This window comes from Python bivittatus, unplaced genomic scaffold (genome assembly GCF_059951505.1).
Source record: "Python bivittatus isolate LINGU-HERP-01145 unplaced genomic scaffold, Pbiv_v1 ctg000480_np1212, whole genome shotgun sequence".
Classification (NCBI taxonomy): Eukaryota; Metazoa; Chordata; class Lepidosauria; order Squamata; family Pythonidae; genus Python; species Python bivittatus.
Window position 1 is genome coordinate 41,481,040 of NW_028277075.1, and position 17,704 is coordinate 41,498,743.

At 39.2% G+C, this 17,704-nt stretch overlaps 1 protein-coding gene across 2 annotated transcripts in view; it reads left to right on the forward strand.

The window, feature by feature from the left end:
- Nucleotides 1-17,704, forward strand: part of ABTB2 (ankyrin repeat and BTB domain containing 2) — a 156,414-nt gene that overhangs the window by 115,439 nt on the left and 23,271 nt on the right. The window contains exons 4-7 of one of the 2 annotated variants that reach the window (XM_007428714.3): nt 11,468-11,620; nt 15,647-15,812; nt 16,752-16,841; nt 17,306-17,407. In XM_007428714.3, the coding sequence (XP_007428776.1) occupies nt 11,468-11,620; nt 15,647-15,812; nt 16,752-16,841; nt 17,306-17,407 (511 nt within the window). The remainder of the gene's footprint in view (nt 1-11,467; nt 11,621-15,646; nt 15,813-16,751; nt 16,842-17,305; nt 17,408-17,704) is intronic. The other variant, XM_025166947.2, reaches the window with a different exon arrangement.

Sequence of the window (17,704 nt, forward strand, 5' to 3'; positions counted from 1 at the left end):
CATTTAAATTTTTATCCCATTGTTCCTCCAAGAGCTCAAAATTGATTTTACTTTCCCCCCAATACCACTGGGAAGTTGGTTGCGCTGAGAGTGACTACCTCAAAGTCATCTAAGGTGTTCCATAACTGAGGACAGATTTGGATTTGATTTTCCTTACGTGAAGTTTCATAGCCACCCAGAGTCACCCATTGGGGAAGATGGGCAGCATACAAATTTAATAAATAAATAAATAAATTTACTGAATCAGATTGTTTCTTGAACAAATAGCTGGCTAACAAATTTAGATAAACATTATCAACATTAGAGTGAAGCATAGTTACTTAAACTGTTTGAATGTAGGACTACTTTACCACTTGTCTTTCCTGCAGAGTGCATACTATTGGCAAAGACATGATAAAACACCAGATACATTTTAGTCATCACTGCCTACCCTAACCCACTGTGGTTAATATAATTTACCATTATAGTAAATTAAATTAGAGACACCAGGATAAAGGAATCTGTGGTTTCTAAAAGAATGTTGTGGTATGTTCTTATATAATTAAGCGATACTAAACATAAACATATGGCACTGAGCCTGCCCTTTATAGTGCTCTTAATAGTGGAAGGAGGTGGTTTAACTTCCACTTTTATTGTTCTTATGGCATAACAAAGACAATGCTAGTAATAGAACTGAGGAAAGGAATGGAACTTGGTGTACATATATATTTTTATCAATAATATTTCTCATTGGTTCAGTACAGATCTGTTCCCAAACAATTCCAAATTGGGAATAAATAGGACCAATTTACATTAATGTTTTATGCTGGTACTGTGACATCTGGCTCATTTGCAAAGCAATTGACACACTTTCAACCCATTCTCTGGATGATATTTTATCCTTAGCATTTCTCGTAGAATATTTTTATGGTTACCCCAACTCCCACCCCCACCTCCAGTGATAGCAGTTTTCTTTTACTAGAATAAGTAGTTTAAGGGAACCAGATTCATATTATTGCCCTCTCTCTTCTGCACTGATCTCAGTTATGGGAAATTTGTGGTTCATTAGAAAGTAAGTTCTAACCTTTAAAACAGAAAGTATCTCAGTCTTGATATTAACGTTATATTCAAAAACTACCTATGTAACTATCAGGAAATAAGTTTTTCCTAGTTTCTGCTAAATTCCCCAGAATATGCTTGTGTGTATGTGTGTGTCTTGAAATAATTTATATCACCACCCAACTCAAACACTTGTAACTCCAGGTGGCAAACAGCAGATCCCCAAAAAACAATACAGATAAGCAATTTCAATTAAAATCCAAGACAATGATAGGCAACCATAAAAATCACATTCATACCTCCCTCAGAATGGGAACTCCACTCAACCCAGCCCCAAGGCCTGAAAAAGCCAATTATTCCTGTCTTTCTGAAGGAAACAGCGGATTAGAGAAATGTAATAGGAATCCTACCTTCTTCTCAATAGTATTCCACATTGGACAAACATCTCTCTTCTTCATTCAGGAATTTTTATATTCTGAAAAAAGTTATTATACATTTACATATCCATTAACATTTTAAAAAGGGACAGAAGGACACATGTTTGTGCCTTGTTACATCCTTATTCTTGCACTGAGGAATTGTTTCCTGAATACCCCAATGTACTCGGTAGAAATCTTCCCTGTTTATTGTTGCATATTCTTCTGATCGTGGCATTGCTCCTTAATTCCTCACCCTATTCCTCACCTCACCTCACCCCACCCTATTCCCCGCCGTTGCTTTCCTGCTTCCTGTCCCCATGCAGTCGGTATCTTCTTCTTCTTTAGCATCTCTTTTTCTAATCCTCTAATAATTTACCAGATCACTGTTGGAAAACTGCCCCCTTTTTTCTTTTTGAATACTTAGATAGGCATGCTGTGCGTGGAAGTCACTGCTTCTGCCCATTCATGTCGTGGGGCCCATTTTCATCTGGGGAAATGAAAGCAGTAGCTGAAGCTGAAATTCTGAGAGCAAATTTGTCTTTGCTGCATGATGCTGTTGGCCAACTAAAATGTTGTTGCTGATGCTTTAACACGGTAGAGTGACAAACATCTGCCCCTATCATGGGGTCCAGGAGGGATGTCCGAAAAGCCAAGATGGCTTTTGTGAGTTTTTTTCTTGTGTGAGTTTGTGGGATCACCACTGCCATCTTGACCTTTTTAACACCCACCCCACAGACTCCCCCTGGCATCCATATGATTGGCAATGCCAGGTGCTGATGCTGCATTTGTTTTCTGCTATCTCTACTCAGATAATCTGCCAATGCTGTTCAGGGACTCCCCTTTAAAGCCCAGTTGAAACAAAACATTGTCTTATCAGAAAAAAAGTAGAATATCAGGAGCAATCTTGGTTGCCAAAAATATTTACTCTGTTGTTCTTTTATGTCAGAATATTAGTCTCACTGATACTATCCTCACATTCATATATTAAACCCTTTAGAATTTAGAGTAGCCTTCTTTGACAGAGGGGAGAGGTTGAGCCCGCAGTCCCTTACTTATAAGGTGCCTTAGGGCTCTTGCCTCTCCTCTTTAACATCTGCATGAAACCAGTGGCTGAGGTCATCTATCAGTTTGGAGTCCAGTATCATCAGTATGGTGATGGTACCTAACTGTTTGTGTTGACCCTGGGCCACCCAAGCAATGCTGTAGATGTTCTGTCTGAAGGTTGTGTGGATCTTGATATGGAGTAACAGGCTCAGGCTCAATCCTGACAAAGATTGTCCATCTTTGTTCTTGGATGGGGAAGCACGTCGGTATATGAGACTAGTGCACAAGCTGGTGACTTCTTGGCAGTTGTAGCAAGAAATCCTTTGCACAGATTCATCTAGTGAATCCATCTAATGTCCTTTCCTAAATTATATGGCCCTCAAAATGGTCACTCATGCCTAGTCACTTCATGTAATGGTATGTGGGAATGATCTTGGGAGACAGGAGGAAGAGCTACAGACTAGACAACGGTCAGACAACTGGCACTTCATGAATGGATTATTGCAAGGCACTCTGAATGGGCTGCATTTGAATTTGGTGGTGTGGACAGTAAAGGGACAGTAAAGACATGCCTTAGTATGCCCATGTGACATCACTGTTGTGTGAACTTCCTTGGTTGCCAGTTGGCTCCAATGGTAATTCAAGGTGCTGGTTATTCCCTATAAAGCCTTTCATAGCAGAGGGTCTTGCTCTTTGATGTATGGCCTATTTTCAGATGTTGTTGAAAACCTGACCATTCCCCCAGGCCTTGGGGCAGGAGGCATTCAAAGCTCCTGTAGAAATTTTATTTGTTAAAGTTTCTGTCTTCTATCAGACATGTTCTTACTGTTTTCTTGTTTTCTAGCTTTTAAAGTTGTAAGCTGCTCTGAATCTTGTGGAGTTGGGTGGCCTCTAAATTTTGCAAACAAACACCTAAGCATAGTTTTACAAACATTTCTCCAGTGCATAACCCATCCACTCTCAAGCAAACGTAGATCCTTTTCCCATAGCCAGAAAGACAAGCACCCTGTGCAAAGTACAAGGGTAAGATTCTCCAAGACAGGCTTTCCCCAACATTTGTGTGCTCTCCCCAAGTATTGGCTATAGTTCCCATCGTTCTCATTGACTATTCTGTCTTGAGGAGAATGGGAGCTGTGGTCCAACACAGTCCAATGCAATGAATTGGAAAAGATCTGTCCTGGAAATTCCTCTGTTAATTTCCAACAAAAAAAACACAAAAACCCAATGTAGGCACACAAAGCACTGTGAAGAAGTGAAACTGCAGTTGCTGAAGATATCATTAATCAGCTTGTCTTGGAAGAGACAATAGAACCATGACAAAATAAAATAGAAGTATAGCTAGTTGTTGCTGCTAATTTCAGGCTTGGATGGATGATGTTCGTAGCATGCTGTAGGTCTTCAGGAATAAAGTATTTGCTGTGTATTGTAAATATTAGGTTTTTTCACTTGCAGCTTTCCAAGCAAAATGATCTCTGGAGCCCTTCATAGACAACAGCTAATTATCCTCTACAAACACTCACATGCACATACAGACACACATCCTAATTTAGCATTCCACTAAAAAAACACTGGCATCAACTTCAAATGGGAATTGAATTACACAAAGGCTGCATGCTCAGCAACAACAGATTGTGCACGAATGCAACATCAATCAAATACTTCAAAAATAATTTCAATTCAATCACTATGGTAGTCAGCCATTTTCCCTGAAAGTTCTTCTTATAATCACTGTCTGGTGCTTATTAGAAATTCATTTCATTGCTTCAATATGTTCTTGGCCAAATTAGGTTGCTGATAAGGTTAGATCTGAATTACGTCTGTTTCCCTAGAAATGTTTAGTGCTAAATTCAAAAAATACACTGAGAATTTTCAGAACCGGTTCTCTTATTTATGTTACTGGTGCATGGTTTTCTTGTTCTTTCTTGAAGCTAAGCATGTTTACAAGGAAGTCTCTTGACCAAGTAGACACAAGATTTCAGCTGTAGAAGACTTTCTCTCCAGCATTCTCTTTAAAAACAGTGATTGGATAGAATGTTACAGAGGAACTATGATATGATATTATGACTCATGATGCAATATGATATATGACAAAAATGCAATTGCCTGTTTCATTTCAGTACAAGATACAGCTCCTCCTACAGTGGGGCAAAAAAGTATTTAGTCAGCCACCAATTGTGCAAGTTCTCCCACTTAAAGATGAGAGAGGCCTGTAATTTTCATCATAGGTATACCTCAACTATGAGAGACAAAATGGGGGAAAAAATCCAGAAAATCACATTGTCTGATTTTTAAAGAATTTATATGCAAATCATGGTGGAAAATAAGTATTTGGTCAATATCAAAAGTTCATCTCAATACTTTGTTATATATCCTTTCTTGGCAATGACAGAGGTCAAATGTTTCTGTAAGTCTTCACAAGGTTTTCACACACTGTTGCTGGTATTTTGGCCCATTCCTCCATGCAGATCTCCTCTAGAGCAGTGATGTTTTGGGGCTGTCTCTGGGCAACACAGACTTTCAACTCCCTCCAAAGGTTTTCCATGGGGTTGAGATCTGGAGACTGGCTAGGCCACTCCAGGATCTTGAAATGCTTCTTACGAAGCCAGTCCTTCGTTGCCCGGGCGGTGTGTTTGGGAACATTGTCATGCTGAAAGACCCAGACACGTTTCATCTTCAATGCCCTTGCTGATGGAAGGAGGTGTTCACTCAAAATCTCACAATACATGGCCCCATTCATTCTTTCCTTTACACGGATCAGTCGTCCTGGTCCCTTTGCAGAAAAACAGCCCCAAAGCATGATGTTTCCACCCCCATGCTTCACAGTAGGTATGGTGTTCTTTGGATGCAACTCAGCATTCTCTCTCCTCCAAACACAACAAGTTGAGTATAGACCAAAACATTCTACTTTGGTTTCATCTGACCATATGACATTCTCCCAATCCTCTTCTGGATCATCCAAATGCTCTCTAGCAAACTTCAGACGGGCCCGGACATGTACTGGCTTAAGCCGGGGGACACATCTGGCACTGCAGGATTTGAGTCCCTGGCAGCGTAGTGTGTTACTGATGGTAGCCTTTGTTACTTTGGTCCCAGCTCTCTGCAGGTCATTCACTAGGTCCCCCCTTGTGGTTCTGGGATTTTTGCTCACCATTCTTGTGATCATTTTGACCCCATGGGGTGAGATCTTGCATGGAGCCCCAGATCAAGGGAGATTATCAGTGGTCTTGTATGTCTTTCATTTTCTAATTATTGCTCCCACAGTTGATTTCTTCACACCAAGCTGCTTGCCTATTGCAGATTCAGTCTTCCCAGCCTGGTGCAGGTCTACAATTTTGTTTCTGGTGTCCTTCGACAGCTCTTTGGTCTTGGCCATAGTGGAGTTTCGAGTGTGACTGTTTGAGGTTGTGGACAGGTGTCTTTTATACTGATAACAAGGTCAAACAGGTGTCATTACTACTGGTAACGAGTGGAGGACAGAGGAGCCTCTTAAAGAAAGTAGTTACAGGTCTGTGAGAGCCAGACATCTTGCTTGTTTGTAGGTGACCAAATACTTATTTTCCACCATGATTTGCAAATAAATTCTTTAAAAATCAGACAATGTGATTTTCTGGATTTTTTCCCCCATTTTGTCTCTCATAGTTGAAGTATACCTATGATGAAAATTACAGGCTTCTCTCATCTTTTTAAGTGGGAGAACTTGCACAACTGGTGGCTGACTAAATACTTTTTTGCCCCACTGTATACACAGCAGTACAAGTGTAACATTGACCTGCTGCAATAAATAGAGCAGGCAGAACCGTCTTAATAGTGGAACCTGGTGCAAACATCTATATTCCACAAGTTCAGCAATTTTCTTGATTAGTGTAATAGGTTTTGTATGCCAGAATAGGAAAGTAATATGGTATCAGTATTCTTTACCAAAACAAAAAAAGTTATAAGTATTTATTTTTTCTTTGTTTGCTTCGTGGTCTCTATCACTTTAAAGGGTTGCCATAATTTGGGGGGGGGAATCATATCTTCATATACCAAACAAGGACTTTTAAGCTGCAGCCTTACTGCAGCTTAAAAAGCTATGCTATACATCCTGTTATTTATGCATATTCCTCATTGCAGAGGCTTAGCTTCATTTACATTACACATGGAAAGTGAGTGGAAGCAAATATTAATCTTCAGTCTCATGTTTTATAGGGTCTGACTCCAAATTCAATTACAAAAATGTGGAGTTGATATTTCTGTTTTACCTTATCTGTGTCTTATGTTTTGTCCTCTTCCTGGATAAACTAGTAAAAGGTTTTTAAGGTTAAAATAAACAGATTGTGGAAGAAAAGTGGTTGGTAGGAGAATTTTGATATGAAATACTGGAAATTGCATACATTCTTATGAGTGGCTTTTCTCCTGTGTTGTGCTCTGTAGGAGATTTAATTTTAGATAATGCATAGTAATGAAACGGGTAGCAATGCCAGAATATTTGTCATTTAATTTGTCATTTAATTTTTTAGCAGGAGGAAATACGTCAAGGAGTTATGAAAATGGGTTATGAAAATATCAAGGGCACAATATAAGCAAACCTGAATCCAGATTTGTGTCTAAAGGGCAATTCTTGGTATGCTTATTCAGAAGTGAGATTCCCTGTTTCATAGGGACTCATACCCAGTTCCAGGAAAGTGTAGACACAATTGCATCTTTAGTTTCTTATTCACAGTGTTCCCATAGAGCTCCCCTTTTGTCCAACTTACGCCATTTTCAGCACGTCATCCCATCCTAAATGTCGTGGAAATAATAGCCACTATCAAAATAATATCAACCTATGATTTAGTACAGAGCTAAGCGAGCTCAGACTCATTTTTCCCTTCTCCTCTCCTTTTCTAACATTGCTGTAATGCGATTAGAAGTTTCCATTTAGATTGATCCTAATTTAATGTCATTTGAATTTTAACCAGTAGCTCATCTTAACTAGTGTTAGCTGAAATCATCACATACTGTAGTTTAGAGTTGTCTTATTTCAACTAAGATTATCCACAATTTAACGTTTGGAATTTATATCAATATGTGGGTAAGATAAAAATTGAAGCAAAGTTTCTAAACTGTCCTTCATGGTCACGTTGGAAGAGGAAGACACATGAGCAATTGCAAGATTCACTGCAGCTTATTCTCATGATGCCAAACCATGCTAATCTCAGTATTATGTTCAAACACAGCCTCCTATTTTAAATCTGAAGTAAATGAATCCGGCTAAGATGGCTGTTTATAATTCTGTTTTGGGGGAATATGAGAAAGATATTAATAGGATGAATATATCCCATTGTGCATCTTTACTGTCTGGAATAATAAGACCTTCGTGTCAGATGACTTTTCACATTGTTATGATTGTACAAATTGTTTAGTCAAACATTACGTACATTTGTATATGCTTAAAATTAAATAGTGAAAACTAAAATTCATATTACTTTCATGAAGGGGAAAGTATTTGCAATATATATCCCCCTCATTTTACATATGTTGTATTGATACAAGGAGAAAGGGGGAGACACAGAGCAGCTGTCAACCTTGACATGCAGATGTTGTTGCTGCAGCAGCAAACATATGCCAATGTATGTCCCAATGAAGGAAGACTAGGAACATTTCCCATGTTTCTCAGGAACGGAATTGCCCCAAACCAATTCAAAGATGTTTAATTCTCTGAATCAAGCCAAGTCATTATAGAATTGTAATGACATGTTTCTTGAACACTACAGAGAAACATCACCCGAACAGGTTATCTATTTACCCTCCTCTCTTTTAGCTTGAGCATTTACCAGAAGAGTTGTAGATTTATTGATGAGGCTAAGGTTACAAAGACTTGGCAGTAATACTGTTGATTTTTTTTTTTACATTTTGTCACTAACATCTCTGGTTAAACTGGGTTTTCAGGTTTCTGTAGTGCTTCCAACAGTACTTCAAGCCCAAACTAGTTTTAAATTAACATTTTAGCAAGCAGTGAATATCTGCACATCCAGTTGTTCGGATTTATATGCATTTATTTTTATCATAACCATGGGGGAAAAATTATAATACAAGGCTACCCCCAACAGAGTCATTGCACCCCCATTCATGACCTTTCTCTTACTTTATTTTATTTTACAATCAATTGTTTAACAGCCACACATGCACTGTTTCCATCCCTTATGCTTCATTAGGATGACTTCTGTTTTTTTCTAACTGAACCAGAAGTTACGCGTTGATTTTTACCACTGAGTTTATCAACTGCTCTTGCTGGATCAAGGCCAGGGCCACAACATGATAAAGAGAGAGATTTTCCTTTCTGTTGTCCAGAAACAAAAACAGTAATACCTCTATGCAAAAACAGTTTCACATTTCACAATGTCATTTCTGTTTACTGAAAAGGATGAGCAAACTTCTCAAGGTACCACAATTTACTCCACTGCAGTCCTGTTGCTTGTTCACTGGATGCTGCCATATGCAGAGGCATCTGCAGGAAAGGACCCAAAAGGTCAAAATGGTGGCCACAACCATGCGATGATGCACCGAAAAGATATGGGTCTATGATTGCCCAGGTACTATACCCAGTTTGACCTTTTGACACACACCCCCTCGCAGACAGCCCTGAGCATATGCCAGCTGCATTTTGCCATGTGACAATTTTTATAGCATTGCAGTTCCACTCAGTCAGTATAATTCCTGATAGCAGTTTAATGGCCTTTGTTCCCTGGTGATCCAAGCTGCTTCTGCAGCTCTGAAATCACTGCTATAAAGCCAGTGGGCCAGCTTTGTTTCCTCATGACTGGTGATGCCCAACAATCACCTTCCTTAGCAAGACCAGGGGGAAGATTTTGAAACAGGCCTAAGTAATGACCCATTTGTGCACTATATTTTTGTCTGATTTTTTTTTTTAAGTAATTTCAAAAGACAGAAGTATGAGCTCTTGTTGCACCTGTCAAGGGTCACTGTGTGGATGCTAAATTACTTTTTAGAAGAATATGTCACCTTGGGCATTTTCACATTGTCAAAAAGAACTCTTTCAGTCTTATTTAGAGCCACCTCTGCTTTGTATTTTATTTTCTTGATTCACCTGCCACCTTTCTGTTTACATTCTATACAGGCATGGAGAACTACACATAATCAAATCTTCCAGCATATCCCATGCATTTGAGATGGATACTGGCACTGAGAAATTGTGTTCCAACTTTTTCCCTACTGTTCTTTTCTTGTCATTTGCATATACAGACAGGTGCTGCCAATAATAGACACACTGAGCAAGGACCTCAGATAAGGGTTGGGTTCACATATCTTGCTGAACAAGTCATACTGTGAGACCACTTGTGGTTCTACAAAATCACCGCGAGAAGCATTTTTTGATTAAAGGATGGGAGACTTGTTTTTAAAGCAATCAGTATGTTACCAAATAAGACTTGTGAGGTTGGTGTAAGTCATACAGAACTTTAACAATGCTGTTTTGTGGGTTGCTGACTCAGCCCCTCCTCCAAAACCCTACACTGATGATTCCCTAGACACATCCATCCAATTTTCTTGGCAACAAAATGAAAGGGTCTTGCCATTGCCTTCTTCCAGGATGGTGTGTGTATTTCATTTGCCATTCTTGCCTGCTTCCAAGGCAGTATTGCTTCAGTATCATGCAAAGTCATCTGGATGCTGCTGTCTAGATGGATGGTGGATAAATAAATGTAGCTAAATAGACATATACTATTTTTGTTGTAACGGCGGTGGCAATACGTTGGACAAAATGGCTGATGATGCTCTGCTGGAAATGTGTACTTGTGAGTCAAAAAGATTAACTTGATTAGTTGAATGTCTACACAGCAGAAGCCACACTATGTTTTCAAAAGGCAGATTTGAACAAAACCTGCCTTTCTTGTGCCAAAATAAAAACAAATGTTAGGCTCCTGATGAGCAGAAGTTGAATGGCTGAAAGGTTTAAAAAGATAGTTCCAGTCACAGATGTTATTATTCATCATTATCTTTAATGTGATTTGTCTTTCATGGTATCAGCTTCTTTTCTTAATAGCCAACTCATTTTTATACCTACTGTCAAAACTAGGTTTTTATGGAAGCTATATGGATGTTGCAGAGTTCAGAGAGATGCATGCTTACCACAGTTCTGTGAAAGAGTCGAGATATTTTGGAAGAGAAAAAGAGTTTACAGAAACAGTAGGATCACCTTAGGCCAGCTACTACCCGAATGCTGAAGCAATATTTTAAACAGATTAAGCTAACTCCCAGCTTGCAGCACACACTCTTGCTACCTCAATTCTCTGTTAAGTGTGATATCAAATTTTCTACCTTCTGCAACCTGAACTTCAGCTTCCAGAATTTTCAGCAGTGGTCATGCAAACTGGAATTCTGGAAATTGAAGTTCACACATTTGAATGGTACTCAGGTTGCAGGAGTCTGATGTATGATATATTATGTGCAAAACGATTTTGCATCTGGAAAAATATATTTGATTTTGTGTGAAGTGGCCATGTGGACAAAGTCATCGGGAAGGAGGCAAGGATTTTGAACGTGCCCCTGTGAGACTTCTCTGATATGTCTCCCAGCATATGTACTTCTCCCACCCAGAAACTCAGTGAATGTAAGACTAACAAAAGGGAGCAGAATTGTCATGTTCTTTGTTGCCAGTGGCTACAATCCTGCTTCCCTTCAATGGCAAGTTTGGAAGATGTCCGAAGGGTCATATTCCACTCTTTATGGCACCTTGGCATATCATACATTATATGCAGTAGGTCACTATTGAATTTATATCCTAATCAACTCATCCTGTGTGTCCATATTTATGAAAGAGGACATGATTACTTGAAAGTAGGCTCCACTGATATAAGTAAGTAAAGTTATTTTGAAATATTTGTGTTTTTAAGAAGTTATATCTAAAGAAAATATGATTACTAATATTCCTAGGTGAGATGGTGCTAATGTGAGGTGTAACAGATTTCTTCTTTTTCTCTCAACAGGCCATTCATGCTTCTGCCCCCACTGATGGAATGGATGCGAGTAGCTATAACCTATGCTGAGCACCGGCGCAGTTTAACAGTAGACAGTGATGATATCAGGCAGACAGCTAGGCTACTGTTACCTGGATTGGACTGTGAACCTCGGCAACTGAAGTAGGTGGTGTACTTTTAATATCCCACTTACATTTAATTGCAATGTATTCTAATGACGTTTGCTGCCTTCAAACATATTTTATACACACATACTAGAAGACTGTCCATGATGGCAAAGGCATCTCTGTCAGTATCATTTCTGAAGAACACATGTCACGTTGACTTATAAACCTTAGCATTTTCCTTTGCAATCAAAACAAAACTACCAAACCAAAAAAAATTATCTAATTTTTTAAATTATCTAAATGGGACAAGCTCCTCCTTAGACTTATTGTGAGTGACAACACATGGCCCCAAGGGCAAATCACAGTTTGTTCAAGAAAACTGAAGGACAGCATTTCTAAAGGTGAAATTGTCAGCCGTATAGAAGGAGGGTCAACATAGCTTCTGCAAAGTCAAGTCAAGTCTCAATAACCTTTAGAGCTTTTTCAGAGTGTAAAGAACCATGTACAGAAGGATAACCTTGAAAGATTAATTGACTTGGATTTTGAAAAGGCTTTGACCAAATATCAAAAATTCTTGAGCAAACTTAGCAGTCATAAGTAAGAAGAGATTGATAATGATTAAATAAGAGAAATCAGAGAATGGGATTAAGTGAACAGTTCTTGCAGTGGATGAACATAAACACCACTGTCCTGACGAATCTGCATTAGGACCAATGTTTTTATTCTTTCCAATCCAACAGAATATTGGAAGGAAATTATATAAAGGGGCTTGGTACCATCCGCCTCTGGCCCTCTGTTTATCTATCAATAGGAAAGCTCTCCCAAACCAGAATAGAACAGTACCAAATTAGGAGAAGCAGGCAAAACAAAGATTGAGTTTTTAAAAATGGGCTGGATTTGGTTGGAGCTGTAGAGAAAAAGAATCCAGTAACTCAAAAATGCTGCTAACTGTTCTGCTCTAAGCCCCCACTTTCCTGGTCATGTGACCCAGAGCAGAATGCGTGCAGCCTACTCAATACTTCCCAGGACACGCAAAAACTCATGGACAAAACATTAGTTTGTTACACAGAAGAAAGTAAATATGCCCCCTGTGGCCAAGGGGTTGGAAGGAATTCATGAAGCCATGCCCTGCATGCTTTCTTTAACTTGTTTGAGCAATAATTTTATTTAGCTCACTTTCAGCCCAACTTACCTCACCAGGTGGTTATATACCAAGCTGAACGGTAAGAATATCTGGAGAAACAGTTCCTCGCTTGGATAGTGCATAATTAAAAATGTAAAATCAATTTCTACAAAAAGAAGCAGCAGCTACTGATTTTTAAAACTGCTTGGCCCAATTCATGAAGAATAAAACTGTCAGTGGCTGCTAATCATGATTATGACAGGATATATGTATGAGTCATAAGGGGTGGTGCTATACAGAATGAATGAATGAATGAATGAATGAATGAATGAATGAATGAATGAATGAATTGCATTAAGCATATAAAGTAGCAGGATGAACGTATGTTCCCTCTAAGATGTACATATGTACACGACTCATGAAACCCATGCACGTGGCAAAAAGTCAAGTGCACACAAAATTGAGTTTAAATAATAATAATAAATTTCATCACCAATCACCATAAAACTCCAGGCTCACGACTCACAAGTAGTCCTGCACAGGTTTGCCGCCTCAGCTTACCTGCAGCAGTGAGAGTTGCTTGGTGCCGCCATGGCATAGACTGAGCTTGAGCACCACGTGACCGATGTTCACTCTCTGTCCATGCTGCAGCAGTGCCAAGCCACTGTCGCTGCTGCAGGTAAGCCAAGGCGGCGAGTTTGTGCCTTTTGCCCAGGACAGCAAGCAGGCAGTCTTCTCCCAGTCCTGCAGGGGTAGCCGACCTGCTCCAGACCCCAGAGCCTCCAACACACAAAGGAACGCCTCCCTCCAAAAAACCTTTAATTTATTTCCCTCCTCTCTCCAAATATCTTTAATTTCCCTCTTCCCTCCAAAAAAAGTTTCATTCTTTTCCCTTCCTCCTCCAAAAAGGCTTGATTTCCCTCCTCCCTCCAAAGAAGGTTTAATTCATATCTGTTGAGTTATTAATAGATCCATGATGATCCATGATGCTATAAACTTTATAAAAATTTCAGTGTTTAAATTTAAATTAATTAAAGTTCAGAATACATCCAGAAAAGAAGGAAAGAATTGGAGAAAATGAAAGAGAGGGTCTAACTAAATGCTTTTTGTAGAATGTTTATTCCTTTTTTCTTTCTTTTAATTTTTCTTTCGTTACGATATCAAATTCCAAAAGAAAAAAAAATTAAATGCTTACAAAATATTGATTGCAATTATCAGTTATCCATGAGTTTATATCATACTTTTAAGATTGCTAGATGAAATGCACTGAGCATGAATATTATCATTTTTCTTTAAGTGTTCAGAAATGGGCTAACAGTGCAAGATTTCTTTCCTCCAAGTCTTTCAGTCTAGCAGTCTAATTTCCAGAAATGCTGAATCTAAGAAAATGCTTTTTATGAAACTGATTTTTGTCAACAGTTTAGAATAAACAAAACTCACACATTGGAATTTCCCAATCCGCTACTCCTGGCAGCAGCACTCCATATTGTTTTCCTAACTCCAACTGCTATATCTGATGCAGTCAAAAACAAAATTAGTCATATGCAGCAACAACAATTAAAAAATAAGTATAGCATCTGTTTAGAGAGAAAAAAGCTTTGATAATTTCATGGAGGCCTCTCACCCCCCTCCCACTACTTTCAGTAAAGAAAAAAACCCAAACAACCTCAATTTGCACATACAGAAGAAAGTGTCAAATGAATCTGCTAACTATCCATATAAAAGAACTATTGGGAGACAACATCCCACACAGCAAGACTAAAGTGTAGTTTTCCAGTATGGGAGCTAACTGTAGGTTGGCATAAAAATGTGCTGACTGCATTTCCAACCCTTATTCTGCCTGGGCATTGAAACACATGCCCAGTAGCCTTCCAGAAGCCTGCTGGGCATGAGTGAAAACTGCACTGCCCAACTCTGCAGATCAACTTCTGCTGTGTCAGCTCCACAAGGTCTCGGTGAGAGCTTCACCCTAGCCATTTCCCTCCTACTTCCGTTCTCCAGACAGTTCTTTCCAGATGCATAGAACACCTCAGTGAGATAGAAGAACTGGTGCCTAAAGAGCCATTCCCCACCCCCACCCCTCAAATGCACACATACTTCTCTTGCTGTCTCTCCCAGGCCCAGCAGCTTGGGCATCTGCTTGCCAGATCTGGCAAGAAAAGTGGGAGGGATTGGTGTCTGGCACAGTGGGACCCTCCTTTTGCCAAAAGATGAACATCCTTGAAAAGCATTGGCTAGGGACCAAATGGGTGGGTATGCCCACAGCGGCTCCAAATGGACAATAGGAGCAGGACTTGCCCCTAATCTTTTTCCAGTACATGCTGCAGAGCATCCACATGGTGAGATCTGTGTTAGCAAAAGGTGGAAAACACCGCATTTGGAAGAGGAAAAGACAAGTGCCAGGGTAGTGGGCCAGGGATGAGTTGAAGACAAGGTCATCTGTTCATTTCTTTCTGAAATGGCTAACACAGCATCTTCTTGTTGCAGTCAGCTTGCCCTGCAGAACAACCCAGTATCTTAGGTCTGGTCTACACATGTAGGGTGAATGATAGGATTGTATCTTTTCAGCCTACAAGGGGAATCGTGCCTCTTTTGAATGTTCCCTGTAAATGATCAGCAAGAAGTAGGTGCTAAACATGTTTTCTATTTGTAGGGAATTTTATGTAGAGGAGCATTTAGAAATATGATCTCTTTACCTGAAGTCTGAAATAATACAATCTTTAATGCCACCCCAGATTTCTGCAATATCGTATGTAAAACAGTCCTTGGATTGATGGTGAGGAAGACAAATACTGTAACAGGAGTGATATAAAGCAGAAGTAATTCTATATCTTTCATTATATATGTTTCTCTGTTAGTAAAGGCAAGATCACAACATGCTGGGATGCAGGACTCTGTAATATTAATAACCATACTAATAAATTATATTTGCATCATTTGGTTGTGACACTTCCACAGGCCAGAATGTTGCTTTAGTTCCTTCCGGCGAATGGATGCAAAGGCTGCTACTGAAAAATTCCAGCAGGATCTGGGGTTTCGAATGCTGAACTGTGGAAGGACTGATCTGATTAACCAAGCTATAGAAGCTTTAGGACCTGAAGGCGTTAATACAATGGATGATCAGGTACATAACGTTCAGTTACATAACATTCACTATGGTATGACATAGGAGAGCAAGATCAAAATCCAAAGTTCACGTTGTTACGGTCATATCAACTTATACTCTTTCCAAAACCAGCACGTAAAGGTTTTTACTAAGGGTTGACTCAGGGCTACTCTGGTATTCTGGATCATTCAGCACTAGGAGCTCTTAACTGCCTCTAGTTGTTTTAGAAAAACTGGGGGTTCTTCCTTTTCGGGCCTTTAGGCTATAAATAAATAAATAAATAAATAAATATTCTTTTCCTTATAAATTCTAACACATCGTCCCATTGTGAGATATTTGAGTCAATAGGAGACAGCAACTAAGTTTATAAGGAGAAATACAGCAGGAACATGAATTTCAGAAGCCTCCTTAGTTTGATTGATATCATCAAGGCATTGTAAAGATTTATAGACAAGGCAAACTGGTAGAGGAAAATGTCTGGAAACCAAGGTCATTTCAGTGTTTCCAGTTCATAGTACGTCATCTGGAGCTCACTTCTGCCCACTTCTGAGGCCAGTGCATAACATGGCATGTTATGTTGACATAGCAATTATTTTTTCTTAACCTGTCTTTAAGATTTCATGTGTTGTGTTCATGCGAGACATAAAATGTTGCATTTTATGTCTCAAGGACAAAAAGGAGAAGTATTGTAAAAGGATAATGTGCAACATTTAAGCATTTCTGCAGAAGAATCAACATAAATCCTTACACTGAAATCAATTCCATGCCTAGTCTACTTCCAGATGTTTATAAAAAGAAAAAACATCTATGCAAAAGTTATCATATATAGATAATGTAGCTGTATTATGAAATGTGAGGAAATAACTGTACACATGTATAATATATAGAACCCAACATTTTGTTGATGAGCTTTGCCTTTGGACATAAAATAAACTGGCTGCATACATTGTCCTTAAGGGTATGACTCCACTCATGTATGCCTGTTCTGCTGGAGACGAAGCCATGGTGCAGATGCTGATTGATGCCGGAGCAAATCTGGATATACCAGTAAGTGAAAAGCAAGTGCAAAGATGTGGCTTTAGTAATTCCATAGCAAAATACTGTATTTTGGGGTTCATATAATATTTTGCTGAATATGTTTGGAGAGAAATTTATTTCTTTTTAGAAATGATGGTGGTGGTGGTGGTGGTGGTGATGCTTATGGATTCTAAAGCAACAATGCCTGCCATAGATGAGATAATGAATTATAATGCATAGGAATGGGGAAATTGAAAGAAAACATCTTTCCCCTCTGCAAGAACAACCTCCAAAGAAAACTAGTAGATTCTTTTTAAATAAACAAACAAACCTAAAGGACTAAATACACTGACCAGTGAATTCTCTGAGTTACATCAGCCTACGAGTTCCAAGGACTGCAATTTACCAGGGATGTGCCATTCTCAAACACATCTTAGGAGCTTAACAAGAAGAAGGAGAATTGCAACCAATAAACATTTCTCCATTTTTCTGAGGTCCCTGGAAGTTCATCCCGATACCCATCAGTACATCCTGATAGCCGACACTGGACTGCACTCACCTTCGCTGTATTACATGGCCATATCTCAGTAGTCCAGGTGAGCAAAAGACAAGTTGTCAAGCTTTCACATGCAACCTGAAAAGTACATGATGGGAGCCCCATAACACTCAGCTAACAAGATGAAAATCCATGCTGCCTGGGATTATGTGGATCTAGAAGGCACCAGATTGGGTTTGCTGCTGTATATGCCTCCATTTGGAAGCACCCATGACCTCACTAGCGAAGAATAAAGTGCCTCTCCCAACCTTTTTCCAGGGAGGCTAACAACAATTAATAAATGCAGATTTAGGGGACAGGTAGCACCACAAGTGTATTTTAAAATGTTTCAGAAACG